This window comes from Dipteris shenzhenensis, chromosome 17 (assembly GCF_047967505.1).
Source record: "Dipteris shenzhenensis isolate YYH24624 ecotype China chromosome 17, Dip_SZ_1.0, whole genome shotgun sequence".
In the NCBI taxonomy this organism is placed as follows: Eukaryota; Viridiplantae; Streptophyta; class Polypodiopsida; order Gleicheniales; family Dipteridaceae; genus Dipteris; species Dipteris shenzhenensis.
Window position 1 is genome coordinate 18,710,909 of NC_141612.1, and position 26,042 is coordinate 18,736,950.

General features: G+C 43.6%; 2 protein-coding genes and 1 pseudogene across 8 annotated transcripts; 1 reads left to right on the forward strand and 2 right to left on the reverse strand.

Moving 5' to 3' along the window:
- Positions 1-26,042, reverse strand: part of LOC147891798 (mitochondrial uncoupling protein 5 pseudogene) — a 131,836-nt pseudogene that overhangs the window by 76,419 nt on the left and 29,375 nt on the right.
- On the reverse strand, positions 2,707-5,206 carry LOC147891799 (uncharacterized). 6 transcript variants are annotated; one of them, XR_015542413.1, is made up of 4 exons: positions 4,976-5,206; positions 3,954-4,892; positions 3,271-3,860; positions 2,707-3,107 (listed from the first exon to the last, which is right to left on the reverse strand). XR_015542413.1 is itself a non-coding variant. In XM_087387937.1 (4 exons), exons 3-4 carry the CDS (start codon positions 3,988-3,990, stop codon positions 3,442-3,444), a joined length of 456 nt encoding a protein of 151 aa, XP_087244063.1. In that variant the 5' UTR covers positions 3,991-4,750; positions 4,827-4,892; positions 5,026-5,206; the 3' UTR covers positions 2,707-3,441. The 6 variants fall into 6 exon arrangements, 5 of the variants coding, with proteins under 5 accessions (XP_087244063.1, XP_087244060.1, XP_087244059.1 ...); XM_087387937.1 differs by having other exon boundaries at positions 2,707-3,860; positions 3,954-4,750; positions 4,827-4,892; positions 5,026-5,206; XM_087387934.1 differs by having other exon boundaries at positions 2,707-3,860; positions 3,954-4,741; positions 4,827-4,892.
- LOC147891800 (uncharacterized) lies at positions 5,218-20,766 on the forward strand. Of its 2 annotated transcripts, none has more exons than XM_087387931.1 (5): positions 5,218-5,497; positions 5,602-5,756; positions 6,006-6,084; positions 6,245-6,379; positions 20,417-20,766. In XM_087387931.1, exons 1-5 carry the CDS (start codon positions 5,297-5,299, stop codon positions 20,474-20,476), a joined length of 630 nt encoding a protein of 209 aa, XP_087244057.1. In that variant the 5' UTR covers positions 5,218-5,296; the 3' UTR covers positions 20,477-20,766. The 2 variants fall into 2 exon arrangements, with proteins under 2 accessions (XP_087244057.1, XP_087244056.1); XM_087387930.1 differs by having other exon boundaries at positions 6,006-6,093; positions 20,417-20,765.

Consider the following 26,042-nt stretch of genomic DNA (forward strand, 5'->3'; position numbering starts at 1 on the left):
AAAAGGGTTGGACCTCCCTTCAAAAGGCGACTAGTATAAAAGGCCAAATGGTTAACTTTGGTCTTGATTGTTGTATGCACAAGTTTGGAATACAAGCTCCCTCTTCTCTTTAAGAGTATCTCTGGGTATTCTCTTGTTTCCCTTGTTGTGTCTTTGTGTTTGCCACTCCATCCCCCTTCACTCTCTCCTTCCCTTCTCCTTCTCCCTCCCTTCTCCCCCCTCTTCCCTACTTCTCCCTCTCCTCTCCCTTCTCCCCCTTCCTCTTTCTCTCGTGGAAACACATTGCAACAATCCAGGAGATGCTTGAGTGACACATGCGGACGGCTCATGCTTTGCATTGCTCTCACAAGGAGAAGCTTGGAGTGAAGGCTCCATTGGCATTCCTTTAAGATCCCCACGACATGTGAGTCACCGTTGAAACTACATATCTTTGGTACCATTGCCAAGGAGTTCAAGGTATGCTTTTGTATTGCACTTGCCTTGTCTCATCATCTATCCATTGCTCATTGTTTCAAGCTTAACTTGGAGCTTTGATAGTGGAGTTGTAGGAGAGGAATGAGGGAAGAAGTTTTTGTGTGGATGAAAAAAAGATGAAAACTGCCATTTTATATTTGGAAGCATTTTTTATCATGGGAAGCTTGTTTTTATGTTTGTTAGTGTTTTGAAGTGATAGGAAGGTAGTTTAGAAGACTGCTAAGGTGTGTGTGAGAAAACTCTAACAAGAGCATCCAAAAATGGAGATGAAATCTGAATTTTAAAGTGATTCTTGAGTGTGGATAGCCCCACTTGGAGAAATTTAGCATTCATGCACCAAAAGTTGATGTTTTGAGCTTTTGGTTTGCCCTCTAGGTAGCCATAGCAGAGATTTAGTTCTAGGAAAGCAAAAAATAAGAATTTTTAAAATATAGTTAACAACAAAATTGTGATTGGTTGCCTGGGGTGCATTTAAATCACACTGTGGTTACATTAAGGATGCAAATCAGCAAGCCTTGATGATGGCAAAAAAATATTCTCTACATTGGTTGAGAAACGACGTATATTTGTTTGCATGGATAGGGCACAATAGGCTCCCTTACCACCTCCGATATTGGGTCCGCAACCTCCCCCCACCTCGTATAACTCCAATCAATCAAGTGTTGGTGGAGGAACTACCCAATGATTGGGAGGAGCCGGAACAGGATTACAGTCACCCCGACTATTACCCTTGCGAGGAGGGAATTGGCATCATAAGTCACTACCTCCTACATGAGGATCAACATGTCCTAGTGTTCCAGATAGCTCCCGTAGCCGCAAGGGCAAGAGACATGAACTCCGTAATGCAAAGGCCCCCGATCCAAGGCTCTCTCTAAATTTCGACACATACATGCGCGACTACTAAGGTGACAATGTCACAATCATGATGATCGGTGAACTCAGCCCTTAGTAATGTGGGATATGATACATCCCTAGCCTTGGAGGTCCCGTATTTAACTAACAACTTCCCCTCAAACACAAATCAAAAGCATATGAACTTGGATATCCCCACCCCACACAAAGTTATCTCCAGCAGCAACCAATGCTCTTGTGGGCTCGCTTTTGCACCTACGTATAGGGTCGTTGATGGAATTCACTTCATTACCACATTCTTTTTTTGCAGCAGATTTTCTACTTGCTGCATATATGCATATGCATCCATTAGTAAAACACCAAACAGAAAATCAAATGTGTGAACAAGGTCCTATGACTCCTCTTCACTAACAAAATAGTGTATGGTTTTGTTCCCTCTGCTAACATCAGAAAATAACAGCTAGCCGAAACTACATGACAAGAAAATGAAGAATTAGGGAGATGAAAACTTGCTAGTATTCCCTATGCCCAAAGTATTTGCAATGCTAAGACACAGTACATTGTCAGTGTAGGACAAAGAGTAGCTATCTAAGAAGCAAAGCTGCAATTAAACGTTGCGGGTTTGTATGTCCTGCAAGTACAAATGCATGACCACTAGCAGAATGGCAAAAAGAAATTACAGTTTCACTGCATCAGCACTTACTTTTTTCCCTGCACAGTTCCTACCTGCTAAAGTATCCATATGCTGCATTGCTGTAACAACAAACATAAAATAATATGTGTGTGCACAAGCTTCTACAACCCCCCTTCAGTGATCACACAGTCTATGAATTTGTTCGCTGTGCAGCAACTTCAATAAGAAAATACAGTTCCACTTCATGAACACTTATTTTTATCCCTGCACAGTCTGTACCTGCTCCAAGTATGCTAACAGTCCCACAAAAGAAATACAGTTTCACTGCATGAACACTAATTTTTTTCCCTACACGGTTTGTACCTGGTCCAAGTATGCACGTGTGTGCACTACTCGAACAACAAATAGAAAATAATGTGCGCGCATGAGCCTCTACAACCCCTCTTCAGTGATCACGAATACGTTCGTTGTGGAATAGCTCCAATGTAAGAGTCTACAGAAAGTACATCGGGAGCAAAATCAAGCATTAAGGAGATGGCCCGATGTGTATGGAATACTAACAAACCAAAAATTATCTATCTACAATAAAGACCAACGATCTGAGAAGCAAACCTGCACTATTACTATAGTGGAACAACAAACAAAAAATCAAATGTGTGTGGGACCCTACAACCCCACTTTAGTGACTAGCATTGCATCAATTTGTTTCAATCTGGTACAACTGCAGTTCAATAGTCATTAAAAGTACATGGGAGGCATGTCAAGCATTGGGGAAAGAGTTTGGAGTTCTAATGCATAGTAAACTCTATTTCTACACCACGAGCATTGATCTCAGGAGAGAATGGTCAATTAAAGGCTCTCCTAATCACATTTTCCTACAACAATTTCTTTTCTCCTCACAAACCACATGTGATGAATAGAGTGATGGCTCCTGGCAGATGTTACCATTGAATGGCAATTGCATTTACTATACTTGCAATAGTTCGACTGAGGCTAGGGTTTGAGTAAAAAAATCTTGCAAAAAATAAGACAACAAGTCGGTACGTGTTGCTATTTTACTCTCAGTGGCTTTGAGGTTCTTCCTTTGTTTATCGTTGAAATGGTCTCTGTACTTCCAGGCAGCACTCTCTTCTGTTGTCTGCACACACTGCATTAGGATAAGAGAAGGCTATTAGGGGAAACAATTTGCCAGTTCTGCTCCCAAAATTATCTTGAAGAGGAGATACTAGTGTTTTTGCTAGCCATGCTTTGAAAGTAGATGCTGCTGCTCCTGATCTAGTGAAACTTTTGAAGCCAGCATTGTAGCATACTTATATGTGATTTGCATCATTGTTTGATGCATCTTTGCATCAATGTTGCAGTCATCTTTGGTCATGCTTTCCTATCGCAGTAGTGTTGCATCTGCTATCTTTCTTTCATGGTTTCTGTGCACGGTAATTTCTGGAATATGATGTTTCATCCTCCATTTTTTTTTCATAAGGTTAATAGCTGTGCTGGTTTTGTGAAGTAGAGGACACTGCTTCGTCGAATGCGCCCAAGGTTATGAGACCGTAATCTGTAGCACTGAAACCTGGTGGCATTTCAAAGGCTGGTGAATACAGAAAGCAACAGCTGCTAAGTCCAGGCGGAAAGCTTTCCTTGCTGCAGCGAGGCCAGCGTATGCAGAAGGTAATGTTCTTTTTTCTTTCGATTAACTTTGTGTGTTGTGCAACAACCAAAATTTGCAGTAGTAGGAATTGATAACTTTGGAGAACAAAAAATACTGCAACTCCACGTGTTACTAGTGGGTGCCCAAAAGTTGAACAACGCGAAGAATCACTAGCCAACTTAATCTCAAATTCAATTACGGGAAACTTCGATGACTGGCCAACCTCCCTCGCAGTGGTTAACGGCGACAAACCTACCAAGCATCAGCCAACAACATTGTTGATGAAACAACATGACACAAAAACTCAACCACGTACAACTAAAGAAAACATGACAACATGCTTACCCTTGAAAACGCTGCTTGCCAAAGGCGAACCCTGCATAAACAATACGCTAACTCTGCCACCTATTTGGTCGACAACTTAAAACTCTGATGATTAACATGAACCCACCTAACTCAAGGGTTATATGAACCCTAAGCCTCGAATGATGAAAACTCTGATCTACGGTTCATACGCTAACTCTGCTGCTCCCTCATTGCTACAATGTATACTGCTCATCCCACAGTAAGCTCCAGTATATTGAAACAAGCAGCGTCACGGCAGAGGTTTTAGGAGGGCACGAATTTCAAGGAAGACGTACAAACAGTAGGTCGGAATATCTGAGCAACGAAGAAAACAGTGAAGGGACATGATTACACGGAGTCCTCAAAAGATTTATGAAAGGAAATGCATGCCTAAAACTAAACGACATGTTACCCTATGCTGTTCCAAATCTTGACCGGTTACCCCTTCCTGATCTTGCGATGTCAATTCCTCATGAACAATGTAATTTTCGACGAGAATCTCATGCGAACGTAGTAAGAAGGAAGGGTTAAGAAATTATTTGCTGGACTCCCAATTCGTTTCAGAATGTTTCTCCTCCACATAGTCCCTGTCCAAGTCTAGCACAAGTAAACCATAAGTACCAGAAATGAGGAACACAAAACGAATCGCAAGAATGGGAAGTGAAGAAAGTGAATGAAAATGAAGAAGAAGTCAGCAATATCTTTGAAAACTAGTGCTTTTAGTGTCCATCGGCTGCAAAGAGACATCCATCTTCTTGTTGCCTTCCATTGTCACTACAAAAGATGAACTGGAACACCTAGCACCCCTACTAACCGTGAGCGAACTAGGTAAAACACACAATGCGATCCAAGTGCAACAATATCACTGCTTACATAGAAGGTCCCCCATCCTTGAAGCCTAGAGATGCATCAACCTCATGCATGACGAAAGAAGAGATCCTGCACACACCCCGACAAGAAAATAGGCATGCAAGCAACTGATGGCCTAAAGAATCACATTGAACATCACTGAGCTCAGAAACCTGCTGTAGAGAACGCCATGGAGTTGAGGAGGCGCCCCAAAAGCCCATACCGAGCGTCAGAAGGCAAAGAGCGTCAGAACGAGCTCCAAAATAGGCATGCAAGCAATCCAAATCGAGAAAATGGGATGGAGATCAGCAGCAGCAACAGGGAGCCTGAAGAATAACGCCGAAGACCACGGAGCTGAGAAATCTTCTTGAAACGATGATCGTGAAGAGCAGCGACCTCAAAAGATTCCGGGCGAAGGCCTAAGAATGGGAGATAGTATAATAACAACAACAATGATCACCCACAATGGAAAACTGCGAGGAGCTTAGCTAAGGATGGCTTGCCAGGAACAATTGTTATGGCTTTTGGGCTCCGGTTTGCAATCCAGTTTCTCCAAATCCCTCCCTCCCCCTCTTTCCATCAAGCCCATCCTCACCACATCCAACACTCCCCGCATTGTCGCCCATCTCCTCCTCCCCTTCCCTTCCCGCCGTTCCTTCCTCTTCACCCTCTCTGCTCCTCTCTTCCCTCCCCTGGTTTGCACTTTTGCCTGCCCCTCCCTTCCTCTTTTTTTGGCTTGCCCAACTGTTTTTTTATCGCTCCATCAACTGCCCTTCTCTTTTATCTTTGATTTCCTTAGGACAGATACGCTCGCGCGGACGAGTTTGTCGACCCATTGGAGCAAGCGCTTGTCGACACTCTTGACGCCCGTGATTCCCTTCCGTTGCTTTGTGAATATATCGATCGATTTAAATTAAGAGTCGCGTCAAGCGCTGATTTACAGACTCCCAGAAGGTGAGACTTTGCAGTCCCTCGTGTGCAATTGTACAATTATCAATAACGACTTTAAATTCACTCTGTAAGCTAAATTTTCTGAAACCCTTACAACTCTTAATAATTTCCAGATGCAATTAAGCAAGTTAAGCGCACCCAGCTCTACACATGTACACACTAATTTTAAGCTGAACTAGTTACATCGAGAACTCTGTTGAGTCCTCATTTTAGCACTGTTGGGTTGTCAAAACTTTTTTTAATTTGCTGCAGAACTCTGGGTGGGATTTACGAGAGCTTGGAGTCAAGCCTTCCGAAGCTTGCAGAGCAGTTTGAACTTGAAGAGGATACTGTACAGGAAGTACTTTATTTTCAATTGCACTCATTTATGTTTTATCCAGACTACTTCCATAATGCAACTTATTAGCGAGTGAAATCTGCATCTACGTAGACCATTCATGGCGTTTCGTGATGATTGATTTTTATATTTCAATGCTCTTCCTATTGCACAGGTGCTGGAAAATCTGGCATATGCTCAGGACACTTTTCTAAGGAGCTGCTTTGCAAGCAGTCCACTTTATGGTCTTGACAACTGTCTAAAGTTGCTTAAACTGGCTAGCGTGCAAATGGATGAGCTACTTGAGCAGGTGTGTATTTTTTGCTTCCCTACTGGTATTAGGTATGGGTACTCTATTGTTGAGATTGTGCTCCATCTTTCTTATGTTATACTGGCCAGTTTCAGTTGCCAAAATTTAAAACTGGTTGCCAGGTCAGACCCTCACCACGTTTTCCTGACCATTTCATTTCATTATAGAACTGACCCAAATGCGATGGAAATACTTTTTGTTTATTCCATGTGACATCTGCTCTCTTTGTGGAAACGTTACATATTGGGAGATCTATCAGCTTCTATGGGGTACCTTTTTTCAGTACGGGTGATAATGGCTTTCAGACTTAGACATCAGAGTGAGCCTCCTGGTTCTTATCACAGTTATGATTTGGAATAACGGAGTTTTTAGCTTGGAGGAACTTGCCTTAAGCTTGAGGGAGAGGACTTGAAGTGATAATGTAGTCTGTTTGGTTTTTCTTCTTTGGTTTTATTTTTGAAAATGCTTCTAGACGTCACAGTAGTAGTTCCTGTTGTGTACGAGGAGCACATTTTGATAACCTTAGGGGTTAGCATCAGAACTGATGTTGTAGCTGTTTATAGCCCAGCCAAATGTCCAGCAATGGAGCTATTAGGTTGACAGAAATAGGCCAGAGGAAGGGCCAGATCAGGTCAGCAGAGGGCCAGACCTGGTAGGCCAGCAGCAGGTCAGGTCGGTCAAAATAGGGGTTAGGTTAGCGATGTGGTTGGCCAGATCCCTATATTAAGGCGCATTGTGGGCACATCATTGTAATCATTCTGCAGGAGCTTTTACACCATCCAGGTGCACACAGAGAGGCAGATCTACATGCTGATACTGTGGTGCACAGGAGGATCCACAGGGAGATCAGCAGTAGACTCACTGAGAGCAGCCACTGAAGTCTGATGGAGACGTGCGGTGATCTAGGAGAGGTTTACATCAGCTAAACAGCAAACAGAAATCGGTGCCCTACCTAAGCGGATGTTTGCTGATGGTGATGGCCCAGATTTGAATAGTTTTGTACTTGGATGTGTTATCTATCTATGAAACTGTTTGGTTGTACATCTGTGTGTATTCTCTCTCTATCTGAAGTGTACAAGCACACGGAATGAGTTGGCATTTGAAGTTTTCGTTGTGGGATCTTAAGACGTTTTATTCCAGTGTGTACTGAGGGGTGGTGACTATTTTGGGGAGGAGCAGCCACATTCAGGTGTGTTGTATTGATGTGCATTGAGTGCAGAAACAGGTCAAAAGACTTCAGGTCATCTCCACCCTGCCATGCGATCCAGTCCACGCGTTCCAATTTCGGTGAGTCTGGGAAGTCGGATGGAACCAACTATCCTTTATGGAAAGTGAAGGTGCACAGTCATCTATTGGCTAGGGATATCACGGCCAAAGCCTGTTGTTGTGTTGGATGCGGCAGATCCAGATAGTGTGAAGGATTGGAACCTCGTTTACTCTCCATGAATATCGGGATGGCTATGGATGCTTTCATACTTGGAAGACCTTACAGGATCTTTATGAATCTAAAAACATAGGGAGAATGATCATACTACAGAACCTTCATCATGTGTTCATCATGATGATGGGAAAGGAGAGTCAGTCCATGACTTCCTTGTGAAGGTGAAGAATCTTAGGGATGAACTCTCACCAGTTGGTCACCAGGTGGGCAGCAATCAATTGTCTATGCTTCTGGTCAACAAGCTTCCAAGAGGGTTGGTGACGCTCTCACCATCGGAGAATAGGTAAGGCCAATCATGTTTGAGGAAGTAGGCCCATGTTGCTTCAAGAAGAAGCCTAGATTAAGTTGTACAACGGAAGTGACTATGGTGACGAAAAGGCTTCCATAGCCAAAAGCAAGAATGGAAAAGGGAAGCCACAGAAAAAGGAGGATGCCAAGAATTCAAATAACGACGGGGAGGCTTTTGATGGGTAGAACAAGAAGAAGAGAAAAAACAAGAAAAAGTGCTTCTATTGTGACATGCCTAGACATTTTACTAAATACTGCAAGAAGAAAAAGGATGACCAAGCAAGGGAGGAGGACTAGTTCGACACAGCATTGCTCAATATGGTAAAGAGGAACTTTTCTTAACGACGACTCCATGTCTGTAGACCTAGATGCAACAGTGCTTATTACGAGAGATATTGAAGAGTGGAGCACAGAGTTGGACTTTGTGGTGGAAGTTGGAAGGTGTTGCTTAGGCTTGGGATCTAAGGATCTGTCCAATACTACCTACAGAGATGGAGGAGCTGAGCTCGATGAGCTAAAGTCACTAGGGGCATCATGAATACAAGCTTACATAAAGGCACCGAAGAAGTGGGCACTTTTGGGAAGTGCTTGGCTTGCTCCAATCCTCAATATGCTTCATGGGAGATTTCAATAGATTGCTTTGGGATGGTTGTTTGTACATGAATTCTGAGTTGGATGGAGAATGGAGGGCAAAAGCCTTCCGTACTGTTAGAGGGGGGTTTCGCATTGCGGAGGCTTTTGACACATCAGTGGCAAGCTTACTCTTGAGATTAGTGATGAAGACTTCGACAAGTTCTAGTTGCTAATCAGTGGACATAATCATGACAAGCCATACACACTCTACTGCTGTTGTGAGGCTGCTACTGTACCTAGCTTCACATGAGGAGGTGGGCACACCAGGTTGCGTCTTGCTCTCAAAAACTAACAGTTTCCAGTGTGGACTGCTTACTGTCATAGTTGCCAGCCCAATCTGAATCAGAAAATGCATAAATTTGAAAGTCACCCCGCTTGGCAAGATGCTGCGCTTAACTGCATACTGTTGTGTGGTCTTGGGGCTGTGCATATATCTGCTCACCTGTGTCATCCCAAATTGAATGTTAGGACGTGTGTTGCATGGGTGATTAAGGCAGCCAACAGCCTGGCTGTATGGAGTTGCATCAACAGATTCACTGCCATCATACATTGACAGCTTAAGCCCAAGTTCAACCGGAGTATGATAAGCTGTGTAGCAGCCCTTGTATATACTTTGACCAAGTTCTGAACAGTCTATACAAGGTCTGCCAGACAGCTTAAACCCAAGTTCAAAGTATATACAAGGGCTACTACACATCATAAAACACTTCCAACTTGTAGAAAAGGGGGTAGGGGCAGATTTGGAGTAAGGGGGATAGACTAGCAGAAGGGAAGAGAGATAGGGGAAGAAGGGAGGAGAAGGGGTCGGAGAGAGAATGAGGTAGGAAAGAGAGGGACTAGGGAAGAGAGAGAGAGAGGGAGTGAGCGTAGGCAGGAAGGAGGAAGGGAGAGTAGATAGGATTAGATGTCACATCAAAAAGTGTCCTTGTACATGAGAGGATGGTACTTAAATAGTACCTCCTTAGCCCTTTAGACCCCTCTATCTTGCAAACACCCCAAATACTAATTATCCTAACCCCACTAACTTGACCAAGGTTTGGCCTTCATTACAACCATCCCTGCTCAATAAAATTTTGTCCTCAAAATTGCAAAGTGGTGGCTGGAAATAAAGGCTCCTTGCTGCTGCTGCAAAAAAAAGTCATGCATGCCACTTGGGTCAAAAGGAAAAGTAAGATAGTTGTTGTCCCCATAAGTTGTAGTGCCACCGGGGTCATGTAAGTGTTGATCCCACCTAGCATGCTCATCAGGAAGAAGCTCCAAAATCACACAAAGATTGGCGGTCCCTACGGCACTTATTATGTGGACCTCTCTATGCGATCAGGAGATGTCCCCTCTAAGCCATGAGCTGAGCTATTGGCACGAACTCCCAACCAGATCCTAACCAGCTTGGTGTCCCATACCACCAGGTGGCGCTGTTTGGGATCTGCTGTTGGGCCTTGGGCTATGCTATGATGCAGGCACGTGTCCGCAACTCAACAGACCTAGAACCTGGGAACGAGACTTGCTCCCATCGGCTCTCTGAGAACTGAACCTTTGGGCCCCTTATATAGACTCGGGCCCCAAGCGCCAAAAATAGCGAAGACCTCTAATTGGTTCGTACCCTTGCCATACTTCCTCTCCTCTAAGAACTCACTCCTGAGTTCGCTAAAAAACCCGGGAATGTCCTCTGGAGGTTCTGTAATGTCTCCCATGTTGCATCCTCCTCAACACAATCTTTTCACTTGATCTTGTATTCCGTGATAGTTCTATTACGAATCTGTCTTTCACGAAATTCGAATAAAAGTCAAATTGGTAACTTCTATTATTTCTTGAGGAGAAACAAGTTGATCATCTGCACCCAGTAACTCTTTCAGTCTACTGACATGAAATACTAGATGTACTTTAACATCAGGAGGCAATTCTAGTTTATATGCAACTGGTCCAATTCTTTTAATAACCTTAAACGGACCACAGTATCTGCGGGATAACTTTGGAACCAAACCAGTACTTAGGCTCTTGGATTCCTTGGGAATACGTAAATATACCATCGTTCCTTCAGAGAACTCTCTAGGTGAATGATGTCTATTAGCATAAAATCTGTCCCGATCTTGGGTACTTCTAATAGACTCCTTGGCAAACTGCAACATTTCTTGCATGTCTTGCAAGAATGTCTTTGCAGCATCATTTTGGATTCCCTTTAACCGAACCATAACTGGTGACTTAGGTCGAAACCTGTACATAAGCATAAAAGAACTGTAACCAGTACTCGAATGCTTTGCACTATTATAAGCAAATTCTATCATAGGTAGATAATCTTCCCATGAAGATTGTCTCTTAGAAACATATGCCCGAAGCATATCTTCAGCATTTCTTGCAAGAATATCTTTGCAGCATCATTTTGGATCCCCTTTAACCCAACTATAACTGGTGACTAGGTTGAAACCCGTACATAAGCATAAAAGGACTGTAACTAGTACTCGAATGCTTTGCACTGTTATAAGCAAATTCTATCATAGGTAGATAATCTTCCCATGAAGATTATCTCTTAGAAACATATGCCCGAAGCATATCTTCAACCAATTGGTTGACCTTCTGTGTACTGCCATCAGATTGTGCATGATCTGAGGAACTCATACTTAGAGTAGTTTCCAACTTCTCAAAAACAAGTGTCCAGAAGTTACTTGTAAACTTCGAGTCCCTGTCGCTAACTATGTCAGATGGCAAACTATACAGCTTAAGCAAGTGGTCCACAAACTCGTGAGCCAGCTGAACAGCTGAGATGGTTGTTCTAGTAGGTAAGAATCTAGCCTTTTTTGTCAGACGGTCCTCTATGACCCAAATGGAGTCATGACCCTTGCGCGTTCTAGGCAAACCGGTAATAAAATCCATGGAAATACTTTTCCATTTATTACCCGGGATTCGCAATGGTTGTAATAAACCCACGCTGCTAAGGCAATCTGCCTTAGCAACCTGACAAACTTGGCAACCTACCACATAGTTTTCAATAAATGCATGCATCTTAGGCTAATAAAAGGTATGCTTCACAAGAGAGAGAGTCCGATGTATACCTGGATGTCCAGCACTAGGAGCATCATGACACTCAAAGAATCTGGGATTGAAGATCTGAAACATCTGGCACATATATCTTTCCATTCCGGAACAGCAAGCCGTTCCTAATCATCCATTGACCTCCTGCCGCCTGTACCATAGGTGGCACAATCACTGAGTCCTGGTCAACCATGGAGCTCCCATCCTGGACTTTCTACCAATAAGAACTGAAATGACTCAGTTGCGCAAAGCCCTCTCAAGGATCGAAATAGGTCTAAGGATATTTCCATAAATGACATAGCATTTACAAACTTGACTCGACTTAAGGCATCCGCCACACTATTCATCGAGCCCTTTCGATAACGTATTTCAAAATCAAAATCTTGCATTAACTCTGCCCATCTAGTCTTTCTTCCCCTCAATTCAGACCCGTCACACATACTTGATTGGCTGATGATTTGTCAGTACAAGAAACTTCGAACCATACAAGTAGTGTCTCCAAGCCTTCAGAGCATACACAACTGCATAAAGTTCTTTTTCTAGTGTGGGCCAACGAAATTGGGTGTCGTCTAGCTTTTTACTCTTAAAAGCTACAGGTTTGCCCTCTTGGAATAGAGCTGCCCCAATCACAAAATCACTTGCATCGTCCTCTAAAACATAAGGCCAACGTTTGGCCTTCATTACACAACTAGGCCAGAGGAAGATCTCCAAGAGAATGCTCATCCTAGAGAGTGATGCAAGGAGGAATGAAAGGAATGATAAACATCCACCAAAGGGTGCCCACAAACGAATGTATTATGTTACGGGCATGATAAAATGACCACAGAGCCTAGTAGCGACACCAACAGAGAAAGTGACATAATTTGGTGTAGAGGTATAACTCTCGAGTGCCCATACAAACGAATGTTACAAATGAATGCCCATACAAATGAATGTTATGAGTGCCCATACAAATAAAAGTTACGGGCATGAATTTTTTTAACAGAAAAAAGGAACTATTCATGCTTGAGAAAAACCTACTTACAAATCAGCAAAACCAAAGGTGCTGATCAAGGGAAAAAGACAAAAAAAGAAGCCACGTGAAGGATCCATCCTGTTTCTTGAGCTCCCAGCATACTGCCTAGAGAGTCTTTGGAACAAGGGCTAACAACCACAATGGTGGACTATACAACCAACGGATGCCTCTCTCCGTGAGAACATAGGAGCTTGCAGGCCATGCCTTGCAGAGGCGCGCATGCCTTTCGGGTGTCGCTCTAGATCCCGGAGTCCCACGCTCCCATATAGCACGCAGAGTGTAGATAATGTCCTGCTAGATGGTAGCTGGCCGCCCATCACCCAACTACAGTGAGCGACACCTCTGGGCCTCTCCCTGGCAAAGGATGGTGGTGCCGGCTGATGTTTGCTGCTGAAACATATGCTCCCGGATCAGAAGGAAATCCACTGACCTCCCAACCAGTGCTCTTGAAAGCTCCCAACGAAGGATTAGATATTGTGGCTAGCTACTGACGTGCACGGTCATGGAGTCCTTGCACGTTCCAACTCACTAGTGTCCAGCTTGTGGAGAGGCTTGAGGAAACAGAGCTCTCTTGTGAGGAGCCTGCGTGGATGTATCTGATTTCTAAGATTTTGAAGGGGTTTACATAGAGAGTAGTCGGCATCCGTGCGCCGTCGGATCAAGGGCATAATAGGCTCCATGCCAATCTTGAGGGCCCACTGCATCATGAAGGACACCTCAATCCCCAATTTGGCTGCACACTGGTGTAAGGACCAATGTGTGACCTATGAGTAATTTATCTCTGGTCCGAGGTGGATGATGCCTATGGCGTACCCTATGCCAGGTCTCTCAGGGGGGAAACCAAGATGAAAAGTGGCTGTGCTGCCATGATTGAGCCAAATGTCCACCTCCTAGAGACCCATCCACTCCTCCATGCTGCAAATCTGATCCTACATCCTCTGATCGAACAAATCATGTGTCCATCTTTCTTTATCGGTTGTAGCAAAGGCGAACCCCCCAAAAGGGGCGAGTGCAGGAACCGACAAGCCCAATCAAGCCCCCTCTGCGGGGCTGCAATGTCATAGTCATCACCTTTGGAGTGAGGGGGTAAGCATCAGGTACCTCCAGGTAGTTCCAGGAACCTATCCTTCGGAAGTCCTAGGCAAAGGCTTCCCAGGGTAAGGTGCTGGTTCTAAAGGCTGAGATAAGTCTCCTGGAGAGGCCTTCTACGACGAGGCTGTGTCCTGCAAAGGAGGACGATTGAGACTGCACCGCAGAAGCCGTAGGAAGAAGAGACTGCTAGCCCTACCTCAGCGGGAGGGGGAGTGGGGGGAGAGGGAGGGCTGACAACTCGATTTTGGGTGGTGGGGATGACAGCACCAGTAGGGGGAGGAGGAAGAGGGGGAGGGGGGAGGAAGGAGGGGGGGGAGGCTGCGGGGGGGAAGGGGTAGTTGCTGTCATGGCTGTCTGGGGAGTGGAGGAAGAGGCCCTAAATTTGCTAACACTGACGTTGCTGAAGCCCTCTGATCCTATTGTAGACTCGACTCCCGAAAGACGTGACTTGTTGGAGCTAATGGAACTGTCTAGGCAGTAGCTAGAGTCCCTGTCTTCTACACATTGGGGTGGCTCACTCCTGTCACCTCTGCCTGCTTCCCCTTTGGCTGGGGAGGGGCGTGCTTCCCCTGTGTTTGAGGAGTGGCCTCATGCTCTGTCATCCTCTCCCGCTGCCTGGCACGACGTCTTCTCTGTCCTCCTCTTTTGCTGTTTATGGCATTTTTGCTGGGTTTCTTCTGCTTCACCTTGGTCCAAGCCCCTCCAGAAGGCTCTACCTAGGGGGTCTGGGACTGCATGCGCTAACCTATCCCATGATGTCCTCCTGGGCGAATAATCTGTTGCTCAGGGCGTTGCAGAGGGGCATCCTTGCTTTGCCCTCTCCTGGAATCCCTGGCTAGGTATCCCATCTGTTTGTAAAATGTAAACACTGCCTTGGCAACAAAGCTAGAAATCTCTATCTGCTGTCTAAACTCGCCACCATCCAATGTCTCTAGAAAAATCTCCTCTAGGAGAGTCTCCGGACTGGGAACCCCATCATCTGCAACCACTGAAGCAGCCGTTTGAGGCGATGGCTCCAACACCATGCCCAATGGAGTGGAAAATGGACCTGTGCTCCTTGGGGAGCCCCGGGAATCGGAGTGTTACTGAGAAGCGAGGTACGTGATGGGTCGACTCCATATCATCAACCGTGAACCCATGGTACCAAGGGATGAGGTAAACCAGATGAGAGCCCACAAGGATCAAGTGTGATTGGGTAGTGTCGGTGGAACTCAAATGGAGAAGGAAAGCCCCTCTGCCATAGGTGGTAACCTCCTAAATGTGGCTCCCATCCAAAGCTAAGCTCGCCCAACTATCCTACCTACCACTGCTCTATCCTATAGTGACTGTATGGCTTTCTTCACCTGGTGTTTGTCCTCTGGAGAGAGAAGAACCTTAACGGCTTGGTGAGTCGAGGGTGCTGCCATTTGAACCCCTCTGGCCAAACCAATGATCGCCACCAAGATTCACACTTTAGAGGAAAAGACACAACCGCTGCGCTGAGAGAAGAGGAGAGAGGAAACAACCAGCAAAGGAACAAGGGCAAGCCCTTCGGAAGCTTGCCATGAAAAGCAAGCAAAAGGCAGCTGACCCAAAGGCGAAGGCAGGCTATAGGCTGCACCTCGATGGCCAAAAAAACCACCACCAAAAGCTGTCCCAAAAAAGTGCAAACTGAGAGTGAAAGCTCCAAGAGAAGTCTTGAACCGGATCTCAAACTCTTCGAACCTGCAAGGGTGATAATATGGAACCGGAGGCAAGAGCCTCTACTGCCTAAAACGACCACAAGGGAGGGGGCTGCTTACACAAACTGGCCGCTTGAGGATAGTCCTTGCTTTAGAGGGATTGGGCCCTCGGAGGGAGGTCCAAGGTGTAGCCCGAGGCTGCTCCCGTCTATACCACACCCGGGGGAAGCCCAGGGGGACACGCAGCTGCTCGTTGTACCATGATGCCAGGCTGGGGGCTGAAACCCATGAACCCACAGAAGGGGCGCTTGGAGGCCGAAGGCCCATTGCGGGGCTTCACACAGATGTAGCGGCTGTTTGCTGCTTCACAATGCCAGGCGGGGGGCTGAAGCCCGCGCACCCGCGGCGGTAGGGGTGCCTAGAGGCTGCAAGCTCCTTGTGGGACTTCACACAGCCTAGGAGCCAGATCGCACGAAGGATGGACAAAGGATGCCGCCAAGAGTGCAAGAGGAGGGGGCCGGGGGCGGGGGGGGGGGGGGGGGGAGGAAGCTAGGAAGGAAGGGAGGAGTGCAGCGGGAGCAGGAGAGAAGCCCAAATATGATCTTCAACACCTTATGGGCATGAATTAATGACCACAAAGCCCAGTAGCGACACCAGCGGGAAACTAAGCATAATTTGGCGTAGAGGCATATATATCGAACAACCAAAACTGCCTGCCAAATAAATCTTGGGAAAACAAGCATGAAGATAAATCCTCAATCTGGGAAGAAAATCATGAGCAACAGAGGAGTTCCAAAGCAAGTGCAAGACCATCTCCCTCGGATGTGAACAGGAAGGGAACGCCAAAGAAGCTATATGCCTGGCAGCCAACAAAGAACCCACTGGTAATGCGCCGATCAAACAACGCCACAGGAAAACCTGCTGCCAAAGAGGGAGTTTACTGCTCCAGATGCGACGGAGACAAACCTTCCACAAAAAAAGAGATTTATCAAGATGCCAGAAATGATTCCCATGCTCCTGAATCCACGGCTGTGGAAGTAAAATATTATAAGCTTTCTTCGCAATAAGATCTGCAAATGGGAAAGAAGAATAACCTGAAGTCGCCGATCAAACTTCCAATCCACCAAAAAAAGAGTAGTAAACCGACGGGAACAGCCTGAAAAGATTGCATCAAGCTGGTGTGAATGCGCCAAATAGACCTATGATGCAAACCCAAACAAAATTGTCTTTTGGCTTGAAAAAAGAGTGTGTAAGCCCAGTCATCCACCACATCGTGCACTGTAGAAATAGCCAAACTATGCAGGAAAGAAGCTTTTCTAGGCTGAAGATGGCCAAAAGGGATGGCAAAGACATGGCATCCAATGGATGCCTTGCAAATCGAAGGTAGTCCCAAGATCCAGGAGGACGGCCTGACCAATGCAGATGAGCTGCGAGCTGCTGCGAATCATGAATCAAACGAGTAGAAAAAGGATGCCCAAGAATACGACCATGCAAATGGTTAAAAATAACATCTGATATGGCAAGAATCTAAAGGCATCTGTATAAAGAGAGCCAATTAGACAGGAAAGCACAACGGCCCATGGTTGGTGTTGCTCCAAAAAGGTGAGGAAAAGCGTGGCCTTGCGAGCTAACACGTGCGGGGGGGGGGGGAGGGGGAGGGGGGAGGAAGCTAGGAAGGAAGGGAGGAGTGCAGCGGGAGCAGGAGAGAAGCCCAAATATGATCTTCAACACCTCATGGGCATGAATTAATGACCACAAAGCCCAGTAGCGACACCAGCGAGAAACTAAGCATAATCTGGCGTAGAGGCATATATATCGAACAACCAAAACTGCCTGCCAAATAAATCTTGGGAAAACAAGCATGAAGATAAATCCTCAATCTGGGAAGAAAATCATGAGCAACAGAGGAGTTCCAAAGCAAGTGCAAGACCATCTCCCTCGGATGTGAACAGGAAGGGAACACCAAAGAAGCTATATACCTGGCAGCCAACAAAGAACCCACTGGTAATGCGCCGATCAAACAACGCCACAGGAAAACCTGCTGCCAGAGAGGGAGTTTACTGCTCCAGATGCGACGGAGACAAACCTTCCACAAAAAAAGAGATTTATCAAGATGCCAGAAATGATTCCCATGCTCCTGAATCCACGGCTGTGGAAGTAAAATATGATAAGCTTTCTTCGCAATAAGATCTGCAAATGGGAAAGAAGAATAACCTGAAGTCGCCGATCAAACTTCCAATCCACCAAAAAAAGAGTAGTAAACAGACAGGGAACAGCCTGAAAAGATTGCATCAAGCTGGTGTGAATGCGCCAAATAGACCTATGATGCAAACCCAAACAAAATTGTCTTTTGGCTTGAGAAAAAGAGTGTGTAAGCTCAGTCATCCACCACATCGTGCACTGTAGAAATAGCCAAACTATGCAGGAAAGAAGCTTTTATGGGCTGAAGATGGCCAAAAGGGATGGCAAAGACATGGCATCCAATGGATGCCATTGGATGCCTTGCAAATAGAGGGTAGTCCCAAGATGCAGGAGGACGGCCTGACCAATGCAGATGAGCTGCGAGCTGCTGCGAATCATGAATCAAATGAGTAGAAAAAGGATGCCCAAGAATATGACCATGCAAATGGTTAAAAATAACATCCGATATGGCAAGAATCTAAAGGCATCTGTATAAAGAGAGCCAATTAGACAGGAAAGCATAACGGCCCATGGTTGGTGTTGCTCCAAAAAGGTGAGGAAAAGCGTGGCCTTGCGAGCTAACACGTGAGTGTGAATGTTAAAATATTCAAACCCCCATGCATCTTGGGCGAACAGCTTAATTGTTTTTGAGGAGCCGGAGTGTTGTCAGTCTTCTTGTGTGCCAAAGGCATTCCATAATACACGTACATTTTTTGTAGAAAGGACCATTTCTTAATGTACATTCAGAGCTGTCCCAAAGCGGAACAGCTACTACCCAAAGACTAGAAACACTGATAGAAAACTTCCAATTGGGCCAAAGGAAGGTCTCCGAGGAAATAAGCATCCTGGAGCAACCTAATCAAAGATGAACGAAACAAATGAATTACATGAAGAGAACAATGCCCATGCCCATATGGTCGAATGTCACGGGCATGATATAAGGCCCAAAGAGGACACCTTGAAAAGAAATGATCATCGTCTAGTTTGGAAGCATATTGACCGAACAACCAGAACTGTCTGCCAAAGGTGATCCTAGGAAAATGAGATCTGTTGAAATCTCGAGCAGTAGGACAGGTCCAAGAGAGATGGAGCACAAGAAGACCTCCTATTTGAGGGGAAGCTTGCTATTCCAAATGCGACGAAGACAAGCCTTCCACCAAGCAAGAGGCTCGTGAAGGTGCCAAAAGAGATCCCCATGCTGTTGAATCCAAGGATGTGGAAGCAAGAATGATAATCTTTCTGAGCAGAGAGATCTGCAAATGAAAAGGAGGTATAACCCAGAGAGTCCCGCTCAAACTTCCAAACCTAGGAAGAGTGGTAAACAGATGGGGGACATGCTGAAAAGGCTGTAGCATACTCAAACAGTACAGCCTACAGAAAAGAAAGAATGCAGCCCCGATCATCCACAACATCCTAGAAACACACACACACACACACACTACGCATGTGCGCGTGCGCATGCACGCTTATTGTATGCATTCCGTATTGGAAGTTTTCTGGGCTGATGTCTGATTAAGCTGTTGGGAGACATTCTCTTATCTTTCAGCTATTATTCATACTCTTCTCAAGGTGTTGCTACTTGGAACATAACTTGCATTGCTTGTAGGGCCAACCCCTTGTCTATGTAGTTCATGTATACCATGCCCTTCATAGATGCTGACGTCTCAGGATTTCTCTCATGTAAGTCTAGCATGCACGATGGTATATATATATATATATAGAGAGAGAGAGAGAGAGAGAGAGAGAGAGTTGATTTGAACCGTACAGCTTATAAATTGGTTTGAACTTCACAGCTTATAAATAGGACCTCTTTATGAGGATTGGCTTCAGTAGTAGCTTGACATGGTATAGCCGTGCATTGCCCCACATGTACATCTCTGTTTCAGTCGCTCTCTATCTTCCAGAGCTGTAATCATGGGCCAAATCTCAGATTTTTCTGTGACATGTACTAATGCACGTTGTTAGAATTGACTTCCTGATGCTTTTGTGGACCTTGATTGTGCTGGTCTCAGAAGCTTTTAGTAATTATGGGTTTAGTAGGATGCCTAGTAGTTTGACCCTAGCCCCTTGTGTAAGCTGTATATATTCCTGAGAATCCTGAATAACTTTGCTGCTTCTTGTAGAAAAGAGACAGGAGGATGTTCTGGATTTGTCCTATTGTCTTGCAAACATGAATGTAAGAAACACATTTTTCAACTGCCATGCAGTAGCTGTGGTATAAGAGAAATGCTAGCCAGATTCTAATGTGCCTAACTTTTGTCTGTACATTAAGCTGTGGATTGGAGTCTTTTTATCTATGTATGTACCTTTTCTGTATTTTATTAAGTAAATACACTGTTTGCTGGTTTATATGCTCCTCAAATCAGAGAAATTCAAGTACATAATGCTCTAATATCCTTTAATGAAAGGTCTTTTGGTATGTCTCACATTAGTACCTTGTTTAAGAGAGCGCTCCCATGTCCTACTTTCGTGTGTTTACTGCCTTCATATTTTTAGTTCATTCTCGATATTGAAATAAGCTAGGATTGGACGTATCTGGTGAGATATTGCTAAAGTCCATTGAAGCTTCTTATTGGTCTTGTTTCAGGGTACATGTTTGGAGTAGCTGTGTGATTTAATTTTGATGTTTCAGTATTCTGCTCCTATCTGACAGCAGGAAGCGGAAGTTTGATCATGACTGTTATTCACTCTTCTCGCAGGTGCCAACAAAAATGATAGAATCAGTACAGCTGATAAGAGGTGTCCGGCCAACTGCATGATGATAATTTGTGGCAACAACCAATTGCCCTATCCTTTCACATGGCTAATCAAAGCCATGGTGCCATGCAGTCGACGTTTTTTGACTTATGAAACACAGTATCTTGATAAGCAAACTTTTAGCTTGTATGCTTTGTGTTCTTTTACATACCCAACCAAACTGCATTTCTTACTTTTGGCATCGCTTAGCTCTTTTGTCTTTTTGGGGCATGGGTGTAAGTTGTTGATCCAACGGCTTCAAGATGCCAGACTTTTTTACTTGTGTCTTGTGTATGCTTTCTTTGTTGTCGTTGCATAAGGCATGGGTGGTGACTTATGAATCAAGTGTGCTGATGTGCATATTGCTTCTATACAAAAATCTATCAAGCATATCCTTGGTTTGTGTAACACTCCTTGTGCACTTCACTATCATGTCGTTTTTTGTTTAGCCAAACCATTTTCTTGTCAATTCTTAGGTAAGGAAATTTTTGTGTGGATACCCCAATAGGTGTGAACATTAGTAAATGCTTTTGAGGTGTATTTATCCTTATTGTAAGATTAAGGGCTTTTGACCTGGCAATTTTGCTATGGTCTAGAATTCTTTATAAACTTGACAATCATTTAAAACCATTTTTTCATGCATAAGACAAATACTTTTCAAAAGTGATGGAGTATATCGCGTTTTGTTAGTGATGGTGAATAAGAATCTTTTTGACTCGTTCATAGGTGCGTCTGTAGTCATTTCAAGGAATTACATGGCCCTAAATTGAAGATGAATGAATTGTTAAACATCATAAATTGGGGTCATAGTGTGTTATCATACACACACGTTGACTTGGAAGTGGCATTACAAGACTATAAACGATGCTATTTGTCCTTTCTATCATAAAATTCAACCACATTGTAGGGTTGATAAAAGCTTCATTGGAAGACCAATCATAAATAAAACCTGATATGTTGATTTGATTTGCATATCTGGTGGTTAGATTGGGACGCCATCAATTTCTTTAATTGGCGATGGGTGGTTGTCATCAAGATGCATGTCTAGTGTACTTGTGATTGGATTATGGTCTTTAACCATCCTTGGTTATCCAAATGTAATTAGAATAAAATGCCCTTTGTGATGGCAGTGTTACAAAGGAGTCTGGGGATAGAGAGGCTAGAGGAGGAGGAGAGCATTTCAAAGAAAATTGAGAATGTCTCAACAAAGAAGAACAAGACTAAGCCACCTATGAGGCAAGAGAAGAATGGAATTGAGCCACTCAAGTAGCAGGAGGGAAATGAGATGGCCTTGCTTAAGAGGCTAAGGATTCATCCAATAAAATACAACAAAAAGTGCATTTTAGTTTCCTTGCATTTGACACATGGAATTGGCACAAGTGGCTCACAAACACTATGATGTAGCTTGAGAGCTTGGAGAAAAATGCAATTGGGAGGATTTCATCAACGATTTATGTTTCTAGTTCTTGGCCCCATAATATTTGGACCATTTGAAGTTGCTATCATTTTAGATGTCTCAAGGATCAGGTGAGATGCTCAACCATTATGCTAATAGGTGGACATCTGGCTATGCGAGGACAAGGGGAACAAATGCAACAAGTTTCTCCATGGCCTTAGCTTAGACATTGAGTGTTCTGTCTAAAGCTTTAGGCTCAAGGGCTACGATGCACCATCTATGAGGTGCTGAAAGTTTGTCATGAGTAATGGTTGTTCTCAATAAAAAGTATAAGAGCTGTGTAAGTGTAAGAATAATGATGGTTGGTAGAACAATAAGAACTAGATAGGTGAGAATAATTACGGATATGGTGGTTAAACACAAAGATGTGTGCCAAATACAATGAAGGAATATCATAGTCACCATTATCATTTCCAAGGGCACAAGAAGCAAGACCGGCTATTACAAGAAATTGTGTGAGGAGATGGCTATATTAGTTGATCCAATCACATTCAATACAACCCTAGCACCAACCAAGATGACCTTGGTCATCATAGAGGAGCTTGAGAATCAACAAAAGTGGGAACAACATGCCTTTCCTACCATGTTCCAGATAGTTAGAAATTTTGTTTAGATTAGGGATAATTACGTCACTTTTTTCTTCATACATATGTCAAAAAGAAGGTGGCATTACCAAGGATGTATGTGGACTAACATGCACTCAACAAGATCACAGCCAAGAGACATTCCCCCAGATTCCTTCCAACATAGATATGAAGAGTAGGTGCCATAAGATCTAGATCCACAAAGTAGATTTTCATAAGCTATCTTTCCAACTTTTTGAGGCATCAACCTCTTTAGTGTTGAGTTGAACTTTAGCAAGGTTGAAAGAATCTTTGAGCTGGAGGTACCCACCAACTTACACTAGAAGCCTACATGTTTATGGGACTTTGTAAGCTTTGGCAATGATTGTGGCTTATTTTGTTGAAAGAAGTAATTACCATGGCTCCATGGTTCCATGGCTAGATTTATCTTGATTTGATCAACCTTTTGATGAGAAGATCAACATCAATGGCTTTTCCTTGGAGTAGTGTTGGGAAGAATCATAATCTGATAGTATTGTTGTGAGGGCCACAAGAGGATATTAGCAGAAACCAAGTATTCTATACATGACATTTGTCATTTATGCTTGGAAGCATTAATTTTTTGGACAAGAGTTCAAAGTTTGGTTTAATCATCAAGCCTTGAGATGGCTGTGAAGCATGCCAAACTAATAGACTTGATGGAGTCATACCTTTTAGTAGTTTCACAGAATGAGTATTCCTCATTCTTAGAGGACATGGCTATAAAATATATTTGAAAGGTGTCATCAACTTTATATGTATGGCAACTCCATAGTGTTCTAGAAAAAGTAATACATATTCTAACCAACCTACATTCGTGATAGGTTTTTGTTCTATATGCATGACAATTCCCTAGAATTCTAGCAATACTCATCCAAAGCCATGGTGGATAACCAACTTGCATTTATGACAGGTTGTTATCGTATAAATGATGTTTTAACTTTCTTCTTCAATTTGGATTATCTTTGTTGCATGCATGCCATGATTTGATAGCTAGTCGACATTGTGGAATCCAAGACACTTTGAAAAAGCTAGATTGCAAGCTTTTTTGGCCACACCTTCAAAGTGTCTGCATTGTTATGTTTCTCATTTCTAGGTTTGCCAAAGAGTCATGATAAGTTGCATGGTTTGATCTAGCCCCCCTTGAGATCTTAAAAGATCCTTTCAATAGATTAGTATGGACTTTCTAACAAAGTTTCCCCTAACCATTGTTACCAAGCATACGATATGTTTGATAGTTAGGGATAGGTTCATCAAATTTGTGATGTTGATTTTGTACAAGGGCATGATTGATTCTTAGGACATAGCTTGCTTGTCATCAACTATTGGTACCTAATGTGTGGCATCATTATGGTCATAGTGCTGGATAGAGACCCAAAGCTCACTAGGTGGGTAGGGATCTCCCTTCGATAGCTTTGGTACACAATTGAGTTTCTCTAGTATTTTTCATTCTCATTTGGATAATCATGCAAAGTTTTACAAGTAGCTAGATTTTGATATATTGAAATGATACATTAGTGAGAAGGGAGCAATAACTTCCATTAATGTGGGGGATCCTAAATTAAATGTATTCACCTTCTTGGGGAAGGACCCTAGCTCGAGGAATGTTAGGCAAGAAGTTCCATTCTCTTGTTATTTGGATGCTAGAAAAGTCTATAAAGTTGATTCAAGAACTTGATCATGTAGTGGTAAACGCTATTGAACACCCTTTCTTGGCTCCTTGCATGCCCATGTACCAATAAGACCTCAATGGAATAGTTTAAAGCAATCATTTATGTAAAATTATTGATCATTGTGTGAAAAGTGCCAAAATGACAATTCCATGCACATCAAAGGGGAAAGAAGGATCTTGTGGTGATTCATTCTTGCATAACCCTCCTTCCATCATTACGTAAAAGGAAATTTTATTTTGTATTTATTGGGGCAAAAGGTATTCCATGATGGTTTGGAATTGCACAGATCTTCATTCCACCACATCCACAGGCCAATTGGATATGGTTGGCTCACTTTAAACATGGATAAGAAGTTGCCTACGATGTTGTGAAAGTGCAAAAACCAATATCTCCATGGTCATTAAAGGGAAAAATGGGATCTTGGGGTGATTTGTCCATGCAAATAACTTCCCCACCGTTTCCAATGATCCTGTACCACCATTGGCCATTAAATGCCATTAGTTTATTGCTAAGCCAATCATCTATTTATAATTATTTGTCATGGTGCTAAAACCACCAAAGTTGCCATTTTGATTTGCATGGAAGGGTGAAACGAGATAAAGTTTGTAAATCTACAAACTTTTCTAGCACCATAGTGTGTTCCAATTAGACATGATGGCCCAGATTAAGATAATTATTTATGAAAAGTTCTATGTGCCATGGTGTTAGAAGTGACAAAAACATTATTCCATGTGCATCAAAAGTAAACTAATGGAAGTATGTTTTGATTTGGTGTAACATAAACCTTCTTCCCACCATTCCTTATGCATTTGACATCCATCCACTAATTGGACCTTGTCGAATAAGTGTAAAACAATCAATTATAGAAAATTGTGGGCCAGAGTGTCAAAAGCAACAAAAACTCATTTTCAAGGGGAGAATGGGATGTTATGGGAGTCTAGGTCTCATAAATCTTCCTTCCACCACTCATGTATTTGCACCCAAGGGAAAAGTGGCAGTATTTTCCCACTCTAAACCAATCGTTTGTTAAAAACTTACTTGTCATGGTGTGAAAAAATACCGAAAGGGCAATTTTGTGGGAATTGAGGGGTGCAAATGGAATCCCATGGGCCTTGCACTAATATTTATTCCAGCATTCTCTAGGTCTTTACAAATACAAGGCCAATCGAACCCTATAATCCCACATTAAAACCCTAATGTATGAAAAAGTTCTTAACGCAAAACATGCTTGGCTTGGTACCAAAAAAGGTAGCATGATTTGGGCCCGGTTCTTGGATGAGAAAATTAAACGGAAGATTCCCTCTCTTGCACTCTAGGGCTGCTTGGTGTGTGGAACCTACTCGGTGAATTTGGGAAACCTTGGCCTTTGGATGGAGGTGGATGGTGGATGGATCAAAGGCCTAAGATGCTCAAAATGGTGGGAGACTTAAGGGAGGTGCCTTTGGTGGGCTCCAAACTGGAAAACTTTGACAAATAGGAGGGGTATTGAAGAGCGAGAAGGTGCCTCTAGTTGTGGATTGTTGGATCTTGAGTAGATCTATGGTGGAGATGGGCTAGACAATTGAAGGGTGGAGATGGAGGCACATTTTGGAGGGTGCAAATGCATTTATGCAATTGGATGGCTAGGATTGAAGTGCATAATCAATGGCTTAGATTAGGTAGCCTAGAAGTCTAGACTTAGTTTGTTTTGGTGAATCACTATTTGATCTCGGACTTGGGAACCCTCAAAATCGTTACTAGGGGTTGGCTCCACAATGTGGATTGTGAGATGCTTGGGGTCGCACCACTCAACTTCTTGGTGGTGGTAGCTCCTAGTTCATCCATGCCGAGTTACTAGGACTTGACTTGGATTGGTTGG